Consider the following 18,902-nt stretch of genomic DNA (forward strand, 5'->3'; position numbering starts at 1 on the left):
GTTTGCTCTTTTTGCAACAGTATCACACTGTTGACTCATATTTAGCTTGTGGTCCACTATGACCCCTAGATCTCCTTCTGCCACACTCCTTCCTAGACAGTCTCTTCCCATTCTGTATGTGTGAAACTGATTGTTCCTTCCTAAGTGGAGCACTTTGCATTCGTGCTAGTTAAATGCTGTCTAACAACTACATGAATAGAGCACTCAATATAATAAAGTCAAACTTAGTCTGTCAGCTATTCTACTTTAAAAAACCTCTCCTTAGGTCACTTGTCATATCAAGCTACATCCCTGCTTATCATTTGTCATATACTTGCCTGTGACTTTTACCAACAAAGTTAACAACAAGTTGTGAATGCCTTCAGAAAAGAATTCCTTCCATTCACTCATCAGGTTCATAGGAAGATTTTGGATAGCCTCAGGAGTTGCTGCCTGGAAGTATGCACTAAGGGCAGAAGCCAAGTCACAGCTGACACAGGCAAAAATTTGCACCAGTGGAACATGATAAAGCGAATGGTTTTCCCTTGCTGTCTGGAAAAAAAAGGCAGTAATTTCGTAGTCCTCATTCTGCTTTAAGACAGTTATTTTATACTACATTTACACAGAGTTATCTATCACTATAGAATTTGTAGTTCATTAAGTGCTTTGAGATGTTTGATGGAAAAGCAAGTGTCAGTTACCTCTACAAAATATACTATATGAGAATTAGTAAATAAGACAAATCTGTGCTCACGCCACTTCAGAGCTCCTGGTATTTGACCTCACAATGTTATTTAAAAACTTCTGCTGGATCCCAATGAAAGTAAATAAAATACAGTTAAGTTTCCCCAGCTCTTATCAAGGTTTAGAATAATGGATTGTTTCCATTTTTACAGAACCCATTACATAATGGTAGGCAGAAACTGCCACCAAGTGGATTCAAATAGTAATGTGTGTATCTGCAACACTAAACCTTACACGGCCAAGTAGGCCAAAACCATAGTTTAAAAAAAGCACCTCTGTTCCCTCTCAAATATAAAATAACTTCATAAACTTCATTCATTAAATCATTTCCACATTGTGGAAAACTTACATTCAACCAGAAATTACTAAAATGCTGCCCACTCCCTTGGACAAAAATCAATCCCCTCCCTCAAATTGGGCTCCTGCTTTTATTTTTATTCTGTCAAGATCCACAAAGTAATATGACTAACTATTCAAAATCCTCTAAAATGATACGTCTATATAGCAAGTCCACAAATGTGGCTGCCACTATGTTTTGGGCCACTGTCTTTAAATTAACATCCATCCTTCCAGTTTGTAATGATACTGGTGTAAAATGAATATGTTTCCAGCCAAGGTAGGTGATGCAACCCCGTACTTATATTATGTAAAGCACTTTCACACCCTTCAGATGAAAGCTGCTATAAGAACATAAGAGAAAGGTATTAAGGCTTAAATATCTGTTCTTTAGCTTCCTTATTTTAAATACAGGAAAAAAAACTAGTCTAGTGTCAAATGAATAGGTGTTGAATGCCCATTCTGAGAGTCCTATTTCAGTAGCAATGATGCTTATCATATTACCTCTAACCAAGCCAGCATGGAGCACATTATGAAGTCCCACTCATTGTCCATCAGTGGAGAAGCGGAATATTTTAGCAACAGTGGAAAATAACGGATCATCTCTATATTGAAACCAAGCAACTGAGGCGTTGCTTCTTTAAGATTGCTGCAACAGAAGTACAGAAGTTAAAATCATCCTCATTAATGCAGAGGAATACAATATTTCTGTTCTAGCCTTAGTGTTTCCTCTTAAGTCAAATTCAAATTCTATATTGGAATCTGCCTAAGTGCTTAAAATACCCTTGCTTTCTTTGAGGTTAGTTCCTCTGTTAACTAATAAGTCTACATAACAAGAACAAGATAAACCAACATACAAACAAACAAGAAATTCTGTGATTCTAGACAGGCCACTAACTACACATTATACTTATCTATTTGCTCAAATAATAAGCTAATGTAAATCAGTAAATTTAGTAACTGAAACTACGGTTTGCATTATACTCGAGGATACAATTCAACATGGGTTTACAAGATTTAATGATTTCCTGTAGCCAATAAAATATATGAATGCATCACACAGAGTTTAGTTTCAAGTGTGAGCACCTGGGTGCACAAATCCCACAAGTTAATATATGAATTGATACACAAACACCTACAACAATTGCCTACTTTAAATGCATAATGCAGGCACAATGAAATTCTCTTGCCAGTTCGTCCCCATTTCATGACATCATTACACAGATGTCTTCAGTAAACCCAAGATGGATGAACTTCAGACAAATGAAAGTATTTCTTCTCTGCATGTTAAGTCTTTGGTCAGATTTTCAGGCCAAGATTTCTAAAATACAGGTCCTGAAATTCACCTCCCAAGTCTTTATTTAGGTATCTAAATAAGTGATCTGATTGTCAAAGTGCTGGGTATGCAGAAACTGCTGGACGCTCAACCCTTTTGAAAATCCAGCTATTTATTAAGGTTCTTCATCAAGGATGTAACCCCCAATCCTAAAAAGACATATGCATGTCCTTAACTTCAAGCATCCAAATAGTCCTACTGAATGGGAACTTTAAAAAATAGATTTTTGTCTTTAAACTCTTTATCCTTCTAAATAGGTTGATTTAAAATACATAGTAAGATTTGGCTATGTTAAGTTATAGCAAAATTACCCACCAGCTGAAAAGGAAGCTGTCCTCATTATCATTTCTCCAGGACATAATGATTTTTAGTATTCCAGGCAGTAGCTCTCGGCAATCAATGCTTCCACTGTGTAAACAGCAGTTTAAAATGGCAAGATATCCAAAAGCTCCTACAATACAGTAAAATACCATGTAAAAAGCACATATAACACATTGAATGCTCTTGAATACATTCATGTATTTATTAAAAGACAACGCCAGCACAAGAAAGAAAAAGTGCATATCCAATTACTACTTTTTGTTTGTATCTTACATATACAAACATACAAAAATTTATTCTGGACAATATTTAGATTTCTCTTTTTGCTTCGGTAGTTAATCTGCTATTATGATTAAATGTTATGATAATTTTATACAGTTAATGATAGAAGTGATTAAAAAATGCAAACTCAGGTTCCAACAGCATATTTATCCTTTGCAGCACAAAACAAAGAGTCATAGGTTAAACCAGGGGTGGGCAACCTTTTTGGCCCAAGAGCCACATCAGGGAATAGAAATTGTATGGTGGGCCATGAATGCTCACAAAATTGGGGTTGGGGTGCGGGAGGAGTGCAGGCTCTCGGGTGGGACTGAGGATGAGGAGTTGGGGTGTAGGAGGGTGCTCTGGGATGGGACTGAGGGGTTCGGAGGGCGGGAGGGAGATCAGAGCTAGGGCAGGGGTGCGGGAAGGGGTGCAGGTTCCGGCTGGGGGTGCAGGCTGCGGATGAGAGGTTTGGGGCGCAAGAAGGTGCTCTGAGCTAGGATTGAGGGGTTTGGAGAGTAGGAGGGGGATCAGGGCTGGGGTAGGGGGTTGGGGCATGGGGAGAGGCCCAGGGGTGCAGGCTCTGAGCAGCGGTTAACTCAAGCGGCTCCTGGAAGCAGTGGCATTGTCCCTTCTCAGGCTCCTATGCGTAGAGCAGCCCCCAACCCTGCTAGTGTCAGAGCAGGCCATGCAGCTGCTTCTGGGTGCCGCGTGGTATGGCCCCTGACCCAGCGCCCCGGCTGGAGCACCAGAGCAAGGCCGAGCCGCATGGTGCTGCCCCGACCCTGTGCTCCGGCCAGAGCGGGGCCAAGCCACGTGGTGTGGGTTGTGGGCCAGCTTAAAACAGCTCATGGGATGGATCCAGCCCACAGGCCGTAGTTTGCCCACCCCTGGGTTAAATTATACATTTAATGAGATAATTAGAAAAAGAAAATATTGCACATATGCAACATGCAGAAAAGAGACACCTATGTTAACTGTGAATCCTTATTACTGCATTAATGTATTTTTTCCATTTAAATTTCCATTTTAAAAGAAAGAAGAAAATATGCATTTACACCTCCTGGAGAATAGGTACATTTTTTACAAGCACCATACCAACGACGTGAGCATTCCATTAGCTGCCCTCTTTATATGTGCACGTCAAGGAGCATACACCTCACACAAGATCTGGTGCTGTATTTACAAGAACTTTACCAGCTCTTTCATGAAGTGAGTAGAGTACAGACTCAATGGGGAACTCATTCCTTGACAAATGTTTAGAAACTGGGCACACATTTCTTGGCCAGGATCCTTTGGAGAAATAGGATGGGGCAGAATGGGACATGTGGACCAGAGGAGCTGACTGGGCATCTATTATCCTCAGTCACAGAGGAGTGTGCTGAACAGACTCATGGGGATCTCCTATACAACCAGGGAATAGTCCAAGACTCACTCCCCTGCTATCTACTTAAAATTTCCCAGGTCAGGCCCTGGTGGCCCAAATGCAGTCTCACAAGCAAAGAGAGAGAGCCCCAAAAATGTTAACTGAATGTATAACCCAATGATAATATAGTCAAATACATACCAGTTGTGTGGAAAATAAAGAATCTGATGGGGCAGGAAAATTCAAGATTCTGATCAACTATTCCCCCTTAACCAGTGTTTAAACATTCACATTTACAAAACCTTTACAATATGTTTATTTGCAAGCGCTCGAAGATACAACACAGTTTTGCCCAAATGGTCATGAATTTGTTTTGACAATGCTAAGATTTTCAAATTCAGCAAGAGATATATAGTCACATGACAAGTATCAAGTTTTTATGTAGCTTGGTCAATAAGAGCATGGCCAAAAATGAATGAAAAAAAGGAAGAAGAGGGAGGAAGAGTGTTTTGTTTTTTATTTTAACTACACCATACTCAAACACCTCAAAGGACTTTTCTTATACTTTCCCACACAATTCCTCCTAGGGTAGAAACCCAACTACAAAAAGTTTAGGCTCAAAAGGATAATTTTCCAGAAAGTTACACCTTTTCAAAAGCGATATAGGGCACTTAGAAGTCTAAGTCACATTAATTCATACTGCAACAAAAAAATCTGGACCTAGGTCATTTGTTTTCCATTCTGGAAAGGCCATGTGGGTAATACTTAGTTATATATATGAGAACAGTTCTTAATAGTTTATAAAACTGTTGGTACAACACGTAATCAAGACAAGATAATGCAGTTTCGTTCCATTACCAACAATTTGTTTGTAGTAAACAGTTGCCTTATCAAATAGTCTATGAAGCATTAGTACGAATAAATTAATTACAAATTTGTCCCATCTTAAATTAATAAACCAAACTGGCTGAAGAGTGTATAGTTATGTTACTGACCATCAGTACTGATGAGCTCGGTTTGCATGCATGCCATAAGTTTAGCAGTACACTGGATAACTAGTTCTTCCTTTTCTTCTTCGGGTAAAAATGGAGACAGGCTCTGAACTGTATGTAAGTTGCCTTCGGTTAATGGGAAAAATCTGTTCATGTAAACAAGACGCCAAGAATGAAATGGGGAAACAAAGTTCAGTTTTATTATAGGAAAATGTAAATTGGCTCCTAGGGATCATGGTTCAAAGAAGGATTATTTCATATTGTGCTTCTTTCAAGCCATTTATATACAGTAAATTGCATTTATTTTACACTGCATATATAAACAGTACCCATCCTACATATTTCATTCAACAGAACCAGTAGCAATACAGTATCAACAACATTCACTCACAACTACAAAGAATTATGAATTGTAGTATTAGAATACCCCTCAGTCATCTTATAAAGTTGTTTTATTTCACTGGATGCAATATTCTTTGTATGGATCACTCTAACCATGGCTAAGGCCCAAAGTCTTCCACGCTCTTTTGATCTACAGAAGAAAAAGGAAAAAAAAAAGATTTAATTTACATGTAGATTGTACACATACACACACACCCTACATATGTGAACATATCAAGGAAAAGACCTTAATGACAGAAGTCGGAATGAAATCACATCAGTAAAAGCGATCTCTGTAATAGATCACATCAGTAAAAGTAATAATCTCTATCGTGCAAATGCCATAGCCAGAATAAGTCAGGAATGTTGTATTTCATCCAGTATTTTCTAAATCTGTACCTACCTGTTAAATAATATTTGCAGAAGATTGGTTGTATTACCAAATGCACTTAAGTCCTCATATGTAATACTGATTACTTGAAGCATGTTGAGAAATTCAAGAAGGAGACAAGGAGGATCATCAAGTTCTTCAATCCACTGCAAAGAGTATAGCAGTTCTGCAACTAATCAAACCAACAAAAGTATCGGTTTTAATATAAGCATGATGCATGCGGAGAGCCTCTGCTTACATTTCCATGTATCTTGGTAACAACAGAAAAACGTTTACATTCACACATGACTTCAGGTGCTGAAAGGAATGAGCTGGACTCCTGGCACCAATACTTATGTACTCTGGGGTTAACAATAGGTAAGCATGAAAAGGACTCTAGTTAGTGACTCTTCTCCTACACCTTCATATTTTTTTCCTCTTCTTGGCTCTAATTTTCCTGACTGCTGCTCCTAAACTAGGCAGTCAAGACCGAATTTCAGATAGTAACCCCAGTCTGAAGTTAGAAACCAGTTCTTAAAATTACTGTGTGTTTGTTTCTTTTTCATCCTCTTATGAAGGACCACACTGAGAAGTTACATTCCTCTTCAATAGCAACAGAAGAAGAACATGGAATGGCATCACTACTTCATAAAATGCATAATGTCAATGGTCAGATCTGATTTAAAAACATGAAAATAATTAAGCCACTTCACAAGTAAAAGCGACTGAACAAGAGGAAGGTATGGATGGAGTAATGAGGATAAGAAAAATGGTTGCAATAACATCTCCGATCTCATGCCTAACACTCAAGTATGTACCAATATACCTGGATACACTGCATGTATACTCACCATGCAGGAGGCAGTGTTTTGGGATAGCTGGTATTTAAGAACAACTATTTTTACCTCAGTGTATGCTAAGAGGTTAGTTGAGAGAGTATGAATACAAGCAAAAAATGAAAGGCCAGAAGGGTTCTAGATATATAAACATCACACTAAAAGGCCATGTCTAGATTACGCGCCGTATTGGCACGTTAAAATCGATTGCTCGGGGATCGATATATCGTGTCTAATCTAGACGGGATATATCGATCCCTGAGCGCGCTTATATCGATTCCGGACCTCCACCAACCCCAACGGAGTTCCGGAATCGACATGGCGAGCCGCGGACATCGATCCTGCGCGGTGATGACGGGTCAGTAAATCGATTTTAGACATTCGACTTCAGCTACGTTATTCACGTAGCTGAAATTGCGTATCTAAAATCGATTTTACCCCGTAATGTAGACCAGCCCAAAGATACTTGTGCACTTAAAGCAGGATCAGAACAACAACTGTAAAAGATATAGGATAAAGTAATAATGTCAGCTATATTCCAAACCTTTCATTAATAATTGCTTCCACCAATTAATACAATTTGGTTCACAACTACAATATAAAATCAACTGCTCTTTAGTTTTACCATTCTCAGGGTATGGCTACATTATGGGATTATTCCGATTTTACATAAACTGGTTTTGTAAAACAGATTGTATAAAGTCGAGTGCACGCGGCCACATTAAGCATATTAATTTGGCGGTGTGTGTCCATGTACCGAGGCTAGCGTCGATTTCCAGAGCGTTGCACTGTGGGTAGCTATCCCATAGTTATCCCATAGTTCCTGCAGTCTCCCCTGCCCATTGGAATTCTGGTTTGAGATCCCAATGCAAAAACAGTGTCACAGGTGATTCTGGGTAAATGTTGTCACTCAATCCTTCCTCCGTGAAAGCAACGGCAGACAATCATTTCGCGCCCTTTTCCCCTGGATTGTCCTGGCAGACGCCATAGCATGGCAACCAAGGAGCCCTTTTCCTTGTCCAACGGTCAACCAATGTTATCTGGAGCGCTACAGAACGCAGTACGGAGTGCTTAAACAGCAGCAGTTCATGTGTCTTTGCAAGGTAGCAGAGAGCGTTACAATCCTCTATTCCACCATCTTCCATTGTAAACTGGCGTGAGATGACGGTTATACAGTTGTTCTGTACCATCGCTGCTGTCAGGGTCTCCTTGCTGGCCTCGGCTGAGGTCGGCCGGGTGCGCAGTGATAAAAATGGGATATGACTCCCGGGGCATCCCTCTTTATGTTTGTCTAACAAATCGAGAATCAGTCCTGCCTAGAAAACGGGGCAAGTTGTACTAGAGAACCAGAGAGCAAAGCCGCCGGTTCAGAGCCCCAGAAGATCTGCAGTAAAATGTATGAGCTGGCATGGCATTCTAGGGGGTGCCTCCTGCAACAACCCCACCGTTGCTTCCCTCCTCTCCCAACCCTGGCTATACGTGAGTGTCCCCCATTTTGTGTGATGAAGTAATAAAGAATGGCAGGAATAAGAAACACTGACTTTTAAGTGAGATAAATGAGGGGAAAGCCTCCAGCTGCTATGATATTTGAGCAGGACATGAAAAAGGGGGGGCGGGGAAGGGACGCAGCCTCCCGTGCTTATGATAAGTCCAGAGTACAGGGGATCGTCTTAGACATGAAAGGGGGGCTGTGGAAGCTCAACCCAGTTGGCTACGACAAGGACGGTTAACCAGCCATTTTGCACCATTGCGGAATCGACGGGAGTCAGTTCCCATTTTAGCCAGCGCCCCTGCCGACCCAACGAGAATCAGCAGGAGCAACTCACCGGCTGAGGATGAGATGATATGCAGTCATATGCACTATCGCCGCACGGGAAGGATGCTGGTGTCATTGCCGAGCAACCCCGTCTACCCAGCAGCAATGTAGCAGACATAGGGTGACATGGAAAACATAGGCGAGAACGATTTTTTTCCTTTTCAATCACGGGGGGGGGGGGGGGGGGGCGGAGAGAAGAGTGTAAATGACAACATATAATTCTGAACACCGGGATGTTTTGACCTCAGAGCATTGGAGCTCAGCCAAGAATGCAAATGCTTTCGGAGACGGCGGGATAGATGAGTCCTCAATACCCTCCCCCTCCATGAGCGTTCCATTTGATTCTTTGGCTTTCCGTTACGCTTGTCCACACAGCCATAGTGCTCGGGAGCCTCTGCATCAGCCTGGAATTTCAAATGTTTTGGCATTGCGTCTTCTGTAACGGAAGTCTGATAGAACAGATTGTCCCCCATACAGCGATCAGATCCAGCATGCTCATCTCCTGTAGGGTCGCAGGCTGGAGCTCTTTTTGGATTTGGGACTGCATCGCCACTCATGCTGATCAGAGCTCCACACTGGGCAAACAGGAAATGAAATTCAAAAGTTCGCGGGGCTTTTCCTGTCTACCTGGCCAGTGGATCCGAGTTCAGATTGCTTTCCAGAATGGTCACAATGGTGCACTGTGGGATACCACCCGGAGGCCAATACCGTCAATTTGCGGCCACACTAAGCCTAATTCGACATGGCAATACCGATTTCAGCATTACTCCCCTCGTCGGGGAGGAGAACAGAAATTGGTTTAAAGAGCCCTTTATATCGATATAAAGGGCTTTGTTGTGTGGACGGGTGCAGGGTTAAATCGGTTTAACGCTGCTAAATTCGGTTTAAATGCGTACTGTAGGCCAGGCCTCACTTACTTATATTTTCAATTTTCTTCCTTTCTGCGTCGTGGTTTTCAAACATCACCTCATGGTCCTGTATAAGTAGTGCCATTTTACTTAACAATGCTGCAGTGCATAGATGGTTTGGAAGTTTAGTTGTTTTGCATAGCTTAACCTCTGTTCCTGAGTGCTCACAGTTCACACTCAGTCTTCCTTCCAAAAGAGGTTTGTGTAACCACTGTAACAAACACAACAAAGGAGCTGTCCACAATTACATGTAATTTTTACAGAATAACACAAAGGCTCAGGCATTTGTGTAACTTTTCAAATTCAAAATTACTTACAATGTCACTTAAAGTTCCCACATTATGATTCCCAAGTGTTCATAACAAATAGCTGGTAAAGGTACCATAACTGGAGAACTATTCCCAACACAGGTCTAATTGCTGTAGCAAGGTTATTGGTGGGGGATTCCTAATTTAAATTTAAAATCCTTTTCTGTTTAATTTCAATCATATTGCCAGCCAAATTAAAGAGACACTTGTAACTTCAAAATTGCATTTATGTCTGAAAATTGTATATACAGTATAGTTGCAAATAATACTAGGAGTATTATACCCTGACAGTAGTTAAGGAAAAATAGATATATGTTTTTTTCAGTTTACTCTGCCTATTTGACAACACTTTGAGACCAGTCAGTTTCAGTGTTTTCTCTCTATATCCCTAAATCAGTTGAAAAGACTATAAACAGCTGCAGAGGAACAATACAAGCCTTATAAAAGGATTATTTTTAAACAGGACTTACTTTTAAGAGGTCACTATCAGAAACTGCATTTTTTAACCCAGTAAATCGCAAAATAAAGCAAGTTGACAGTATCCTTTAAACAGTATTTTATGTAGAATCCAAAAAGAGGGGAGTTTTTATATTTAGAGATTTTGCACAGCATCATTCGGGACACAACCACCCGAATGTTCTGTGCATGTATGGCCCTGCAGATGCATGCACATACCCTAACCTTCCCCTCCCGTATGGAAAGGGATTCATCCACCTCCGCTGCTTTCTCATCTGGACCTTGATCCTACAAGCTTCTGTGCACTTTGGCCTTGATCCAGCTCAGCACTCAACATGTGCTTAACTGTACGTATTCACTGACTTCAGTGGGACTATTCCTATGCTTAGAGATAAGTATGTGCATAAGTGTGCTGGATCATGGCCAGAGTAGCATAGCACCATGCAGCACTGAGCTCCTGGACCTCACAGGGGGTGGAAACTAGACAGGCAATAGAAGGAGAGGCATACTTCACATCATTTCCAACCACACTGCTCCAGAGATTAAGCAGGAAAGGTTACAGAAAAAGCAGCCCAGGTTGTAGATACATCAGCTATTTCATTGTGCAGTAGCTTTCACACTGCAATCATTTTCATACCTCCATGGGTAGAGATTCTCGCAACTTTTCCCATTCAGAGTTGTTTGGAGTAATACATCTAAAATAAGTTCCCAGAAGACAACCAGACAGTTCTCTAGCTTCCAGTAGCTTAGTCAGCAAATCATTAACTGTGGAGATCAAAACCTGAAGGCTGAAAATGTGGGGGAAAAAATTCTTCCTGAGAAATTAAGCACAATCATGTGACAACAAGACAACATTTCACATCAATACCAGACCACATCAATGGCTTTTCACTTTGCATTTTAGTTCATGCTGTTACCTCAGACAGAATAATAAACATTTTAATTATTTTGGACCTAAGTATAAGCTGATGCTGTTAAAGGATTAATTTTTAATTATTTCATATTTTAATATCCCAAAACAAATAGATACACTGTAAACATAGTTACCTTTTAACATCCAAAGAAGAAGACTGAATTTGATTCTTGACCCACAATGCAGATTTATGCACGAAGGTGCTCTGTTTCTGCATATGGCCAACCTGATGCACAAGCGAATTTAGGCCAGACAACCAAGTGTGCTGTAGTTTATTGACAAGTAAATCTAAACACAAAAAATAAGGTAGTTAAAATATTAACTGCCAAATTACATAATGCATAATGGTGGGCACACTCACTACATCACTGTTCTCTTAACACGTGAAGTAGTGTTTCTCAAACTTTTTAGGTTGGTAACCAACTATCTGAAGTCAAAAATTTGCAGGACTCTCTTACATTTACTATAAAAGTAAGCAAAATATGTATATAATTGAGAAGTCAAGCATACAAAAGTTGTTAGGAAATGCCAGAATTAAGGATGCAATCTTAATTTGGCCAACTTGTGCATATGTATTATGATATCATTTTTAATTCCAGGCCTAGATTTCTATGATTCCATGTAAGAGACTTCAAGGGGCCATCAAGTCCAGCTCTCTGCACTGAGGGAAGGCCAAGTAAACCTAGACCATCCTTAGCAGGTGTTTGTCCAACCTGTTCCTAAAAACCTCATATGACAGAGATTCCACAACCCCTCTTGGAAGCCTATTCCAGAGCTTAACTACCCTTACAGAGTTGGAAAGTTTTCCCTAATATCTAACCTAGATCTCCCTTGCTGTAGATTAAGTCCATTACTTCTTGTCTTACCTTCAGCGGACATGGAGAACAGCTGATCTTACTCCTCTTTATAACTGCCCTTATCAGGTCTCCTCTCAGTCTTCTTTTTTCAAGACTGAACATGCCCAGTTTTTTTAAAACTTATCTCCATAAGTCAAGTTTTCTAAATCTTTTATCATTTTTGTTGCTCTCTTCCAAACTCTCTCCAATTCATCCATGTCTTTCCTAAAGCATAGCACCCAGAACTGGACACAGCACTCCAGCTAAGGCCTCGCCAGTGTCGGGTAGAGCAGGAAAATTACCTCCCATGTCTTACATAAAACACTGCTGTTAATAAACTCCAGAATATTCTTAGCATTTTTTTTTGCAGCTGTAGCACATTGTTGACTCTTATTCAATCTGCGAACTACTAGAACCTCCAGATCCAACACTTATCCAGTTATTCCCCATTTTGCAAGCTGTGCATTTCATTTTTCCTTCTTCAGAAAAGCACTTCGCACTTATCTTTATTGGATTTCATCTTATTTCATCCAAGTTGTCAAGGTTTTTTTGAATTCTAATCCTGTCCTCCAAAGTGCTTCCAACACCTCCCAGCTTGTCATCTGCAAATTTTATAAGCACACTCTCCACTCCATTATCCAAGTCACTAATGAAAAGATTGAATAGACCCAGTATTGATCCCTGTGGGACACCACTAGATGCAACTTCCCAGTTTGACAGCAAAACCCTGATAAAATACGCTCTGAGTACGGTCTTTCAACCAGTTGTGCACTCACCTTATAATAATTTCATCTAAACCATATGAGAATGTCACGTGGGACTATGTCAAAAGGCTTAATAAAAACAACATCTACTGCTTCCCCGCTATCCGCTAGGTCAGTAATCTTGTCAAAGAAGGAAATTAGGTTGGTTTGGCATGATTTGTTCTTGACAAATCCAGGCTGGCTACTCCTTATAGCTCTATTATCCTGTAGGTGCTTACAAACTGAATGTTTAATAACTTGTTCCAGTATCTTTCCAGGTATTGAAGTTAGGCTGACTCATCTATAAATTCTCTGGGTCCTTTGTTGCCCCTTTTAAAGACAGGCAGTAGGCTTACCCTTCTCCAGTCTTCTGGGATGTCACGCATCCTCCACAAGTTCTCGAAGCTAATTGCTAATAGTTCTGACATTGCTTCAGCTAGTTCCTTACATACGCTAGCCTGCATTTCATCAAGCCCTGCCAACTTGAATACACTTATCTAAATATTCTTATGCCTGCTTCTTTCCCTGTTTTATGTTCCTTCTCCCTTGTTAATATTAATTGTGTGGAGTATCTGGTCACCACTAACCCTTTTAGTGACGACTGAAGCAAAACAGGCATTAGACACCTCAGCCTTCTTCATTTCATTAGTTATTAGCTCTGTTTCCCAATTAAGCGGTGCACTCACACTTTCCTTTGTCTTTCTCTAGCTCCCAGTGCATTTGGAGAACCTCTTCTTATTGCCTCTTACGTCCCTTGCTAGGTGTAACTCACTCTGTGCTTTAGCCTTTCTGATTTTGTCCCTACATGCTTATGCTACTCTTCTGTATTCCTTCTTAGCAATTTGTCCAGATTTCCACTTTTTGTAGAATTTCTTTTTGATTTTCAGGTCATTACAAAGCTCCTGATGCAGCCAGAGTGGTCACTTCTTATTCTTCCTATTGGGATAGCTAGAAGTTGTGTGTTTAATATGGTCTCCTTGAGAAACTGCCAGCTCTCCTGCACTCCTTTATCCCTTCTATTTTCTTCCCATGGGATGTTACCTACCAGTTCTGACTTTGTTAAAGTCTGCTTTTCTTAAGTCCATTGTTCTTATTCTGCAGTTCTCACTCCTTCCTTTCCCTAGGATCATGAAATCTGTCATTGCACGATCACTTTCACCCAAATTGCCATCCAACCAGTGGTGCTGGAACAATTTTTATAGTGCGGGTGCGGAGAGCCAAACTGTAAAACCCTGTATATAACGAAAACCACTTCAAGACGGAAGGTACTGCAGCACCCCCCGCACCGCTAGTTCCAGCACATATGCAGCCAACTTCAGATTCGTAACCAATTCTTCTCTGTTGGTCAGAATCAAGCCTAAAACGGCTGTCCACCTGGTTACTTCCTCCACTTCCTGAAACAAAAAGTTGTCCCCAAAGCACTCAAAGAACTTATGGGACGTTTTGTGTTTTGCCATATTATTTTTCCAACAAATGTCTGTATAGTTCAAGATCCTCATGACCACATACTATTTTTTCCTACAGGACCCAAGCCTTAGTCAATGCACAGAATGGACAGTGCTCACTTAATGAGCAGCCATTCAATATTTTATTTTCTCCTCATTGTTCAACGTGTGATCTCAGGCCTTATTTATTTCACACTATGCAAACTCTGTTCTAAAAACAGAATTATTAATTTCTTCATGGGCTTCACTATGGGGCTCCTTACTATATTATCAGAGTGTTTCACAAATACTAATTAATTTATTTTTATAATACTCCTGTGAGATAAAGGTGCAGCATTATCCTCATTTTACAGATGGGGAACTAAAGCACAGAGAGATTAAGCTAAAAAGTATTCACTAATTTTGAGTATCCAATTTGAGATGCATAAAACCTGATTTTTCAGAGTTCATTGCATAATATAGCAATGTTCAAAGCACAGCTCTCATTGACTTCAGTTGCAACTGTGAGTGTTTAGCAAATCAGACCCTAGTTCTCAGCAAATCAGATATTGTAGTCTTTTTTCCCCCTTTTTTTTTTTTAAACAGTTGGTCATGATGCAATTTGATTAGCATCACAGAGGCACTCTGTGGCAGACACAGAGACAGACTCCAGTTCCCCAGGACAGCATTCAGCTGCCTTAACCAGGAGACCCTTCTTCCTTTTCCTGCAATCCCTTCCTTCATTTACTCCACCTCTTCCAACTTCTTCAACAAATAAAGCACGGGTCCTACAGGCAACATCTCTTCCAATACGCAACCTGGCACAATGACTATCCATTGTCTTTTTCAGTAACAATTCATAGTCATTCTGTGACTCTCTCTTGTCATCATGGACTAGGAAAAGAAAGCAAAAATGACTCTATAGCCTGAAGATTAGGGCATTCACCAGAGAGGAGGGAGACCCAAGTTCAAGTCCTGGCTCTAGTGACTAATTATTTATAAAAAAGTAGAACAGCTTCACAAGATAAGAGAAAGCCCCATATCAAAATATCCCATAGACCAGTAGCTTGGGCACTCCCCTGCAATGTGGGAGACTCAGATCCCTCCTTCTCATCAGGTAGAGGGGGGAACTGAATCCAGGTTTCCAGTATCCTAAGTGAGTGCCCTGACAAATGGGCCACAGTGTAAAAGGGAAGTACCACCATCAGCACCTGTTCCTGAATCCTTTCCTTTGCTTTTGTCAAACTGTCTGAAAGTCCAAATAAAGTTTTCAGATCAAAACAGAATCTTTCAACATTACCAAAATGTTATAACTTCTTCAATTTGGTTGAAACTATTTGGCAAATTAGACACAAATTTGTGAACAGTTTTGGTCAACCAGAAACTGCAACTATTCATCTGAAAAATGTCACACAGCTCTAGTTATAACTGACCAGTTGAGAAACACCGATCCCGCTTTATGAGGATATTACTTGGGTAACATGTTGTGGATTTTTTTTGCACAAAACCTTAAATTTCTGGAGGTGGCTTTTCTCTACTACTGCCCTGAAGATCACCCTTTAATACAAACCAACATTAAACACATATGCAAATAAAATCAGAACAATAAAATGTTCTAAAGTCAGATTTTAGTTTATAAAGTAATTCCTGCATTGGGTTACCTGACAAGTGTGTAGCATCCTGGCTCTGAGCACACAGCTGGAAAATAGTGAACAATAAGTCTTCGGAAGATGGCATCAGTAAGCACCCTTTAACTGAGCTGAAAAAGTTAGAGGCTACGTCACATATGAATGATACTGATGGTTCAGTATTTCCAGCTTCAGAAAGATCCTTAGCTTTTGAAAGAGCTGCTTGAAGTTTGTCAATAATTCTTTCAACATAAATTTCACCAATCAAGGACTCTATTTTTAAAAAAAAAAAAAAAAAAAAAAAAGACTTTATGATTACCATGTGACAAGTAAGATCAGACGGAAGCCATCAGACGCTATAAACAGTCTTTGCCCGTTTTTCCAGGTTCACTAATATTGAAAGCAAGATGAAGGGGAGTTCTGCTTTAATTTTGTATGTGCTACAGCTTGATTCATTTCACTCTAGTCAAAGATGTCCTAGCTCAGTGGTCCCCAACCTTTTTTGTCTGGCAGGTGCCAGACGAAGGACCGTGGTGGCGGTCGAGCATCCGCCGAAATGCTGCTGAAATTTGGCGGCATTTCGGTGGCAATGCCTCTGGATGATGCCGCTTGTGGCGGATGCTCGACCACCGGCCAGGACGACATTTAGATGCCCCCGTGGGTGCCATGGCACCCGCGTGCACTGCATTGGGGACCCCTGTTCTAGCTCTTCAACACCTGATGGAACACACCCAACATATTCTGGGTAGTTTGTTACACAAGCATTTTGCACAAAATGAATGGTAAACGTGCAGCAATACCTCCAGTTCCACAGCCATCCACTGAAATGCCTGACACTGACTCATGATAGGGCAAACATTCAGTCCTGAAGCACTGCATTAGGACTTTGAAGCTGGCAAGTCTGACTGACTTCTTTTCTATGAGCAAGTTTCCGATACCCTCCTCTGGGACCCAACAGCACAAAGCAATAGTATTATGAAGATCTATTTATTCTACAGTATGCATTCATCTGACTGGTGCATCTCTTGGGAAATTATGAAACACTTCTTGGGCACCAAAAAAGAATCCAGCCTTCAAATAAACTAGGGAACATTACTGCAAGCATTTTAATAAATACTAGCAAGCTAAACAAAATGACAGCACTATAAATACATTGACTTTAAAATTGGGTAATACACCAGAATATGAAATTCATTAATATCGAGGTGTATATCACACTTGCCACACAAGAGAAGCAACAGCTGGAACAGGCAGTTACTCACAAAGGTGTACCATACATCTCTCAGTGCACGTGCCCCAAATAAGGAGACTGAGGACTTATAAATTGTTTCTATTGTCTGAGATCAGAGGGTTCAGATGTAGATCCATAACGCTTCTGATTTGACACTACTTTCTGAACAGTAAACTTCAGATGGTATGGTCTATTCTGCAGTGAATCATTTAGTAAATCCAATTTTTGCATTAAAGAATTATACAAAGAGAGAAATGGAAAATCTAAAAAGAAACAAGATTAACACTAATCCTGTTAACAGATACATGGAAATGGAAGCATATCAAGTCGCTACTCCAGGTTAGTTTCAATAAATTAAAAGGCCATAATATACTAGCTCAGGTAAATATAAACAGAGAAGCAGCTAGATATTACAAAATGTGATATGGTGAAAAGCCTCAAGAAGTTCTTCCCTCCACCCAGTAGCAATTCACCTACCATTTTTAACATGCTGTGATAATACCAAGCTCAGGAGGGTCCATCTTTCTGAACAGTACAATTCCAACGAGGTTGTTGTGGTTTTCAAACCCTTATAGCACAGATCATCTGCTAGTATTACAAGCTTCTCCCCTAGTACGTCACCTTTCAGCCACTCAGAGACTAATGAATGTTTCACTGAGTCCGAGCATGCCTGAATTACAAGAAAACAGCTATTTTTGCAAGGTTAATAACTTTAAGGAGATAGGATTAGTATGTATTAGCCTTTAGAGAAAATACTTCATTCTTATCCATTAATGCCAAGTTATAATGTAAGCATTTTTCCAGAAACTAATGCCAAATTATATACTGGCAGAAAAATTCTGCTAAGTGATGAGCCAATTATTATATAAATAATAAAAAATAGAAAACTGGAAGGAATTTTAAAGTGTGAGGCATCCATAAGTGAGGAGGGATGACACTGATACTGGGCATCAAGAGATCTGGGTTCAGTTCCCAGCTCTGCTACCAACTTCATATATCACTTCAGGCAAGACACAGATTTCTCTGTGCTTCTGTTCCCTATCTGTAAAAATGGGGAAAACACTACTTTACTTCATAGGACTGTTGCAAGAACGAATGTATTAATGTTTCTGAGTTGCTCAGATAATATGGTGATAAATGCTATACAAATGCCTATAAAGTAAAATAACTTGGTCCTAATTAGCCAGTATTTCTGGGGTTTCCAAATAGTGGTTGAATTTACACATCATGCATTCTAAAGTATATATGCACGGTGTGATGCTGTTTTGTCAAGAATAAATGGCTCAGGGGAATGGAAGTCTATATAACACATGCCACCCAACTGACCACATTAGAGACTTCTATATATGAATGGACAAGGAGCCCTTCTACATCAGAGATGAGACATGCTGAAGATGGAAGTTTACAATACAGGCAATGCATTGCTTCTGTCAGTGGTTTTCAAATTTTTGTATTGGTGACCACTTTCACACAGCAAGCTTCTGAGTGTGACGCCCCTCCCATATAAATTAAAAACAGGGAGAAAGGGATAATTTAATTTAATGGGGGCTCAGGGCTGTCAGCAACTCTAGTTTGAGAACCCCTGAAGAAGTGCTTCAGTTTCTAATGCTACCTACCATGGGCTTGTGAGAGAGGTGCTATATTTAAGTTATACGAAAACAGCACTGTTTCAAATTTAATTATAACTAGATTTTCAAACTGTGAAAATCAGACTAGT

General features: G+C 40.2%; 1 protein-coding gene across 1 annotated transcript in view; it reads right to left on the reverse strand.

Annotated features, from left to right (window-relative positions):
• Positions 1–18,902, reverse strand: part of LTN1 (listerin E3 ubiquitin protein ligase 1) — a 45,623-nt gene that overhangs the window by 9,451 nt on the left and 17,270 nt on the right. Inside the window, exons 12-22 of the mRNA XM_032779696.2 lie at positions 17,663–17,855; positions 15,988–16,227; positions 11,458–11,611; positions 11,048–11,198; positions 9,656–9,857; positions 6,120–6,279; positions 5,763–5,867; positions 5,339–5,481; positions 2,711–2,846; positions 1,564–1,708; positions 318–531 (exon numbers count right to left, since the gene is read on the reverse strand). Of these exons, the coding sequence (XP_032635587.1) occupies positions 318–531; positions 1,564–1,708; positions 2,711–2,846; positions 5,339–5,481; positions 5,763–5,867; positions 6,120–6,279; positions 9,656–9,857; positions 11,048–11,198; positions 11,458–11,611; positions 15,988–16,227; positions 17,663–17,855 (1,843 nt within the window). The remainder of the gene's footprint in view (positions 1–317; positions 532–1,563; positions 1,709–2,710; positions 2,847–5,338; positions 5,482–5,762; positions 5,868–6,119; positions 6,280–9,655; positions 9,858–11,047; positions 11,199–11,457; positions 11,612–15,987; positions 16,228–17,662; positions 17,856–18,902) is intronic.

The sequence above is a fragment of the Chelonoidis abingdonii genome, chromosome 1, assembly GCF_003597395.2.
Source record: "Chelonoidis abingdonii isolate Lonesome George chromosome 1, CheloAbing_2.0, whole genome shotgun sequence".
Lineage (NCBI taxonomy): Eukaryota > Metazoa > Chordata > Testudines > Testudinidae > Chelonoidis > Chelonoidis abingdonii.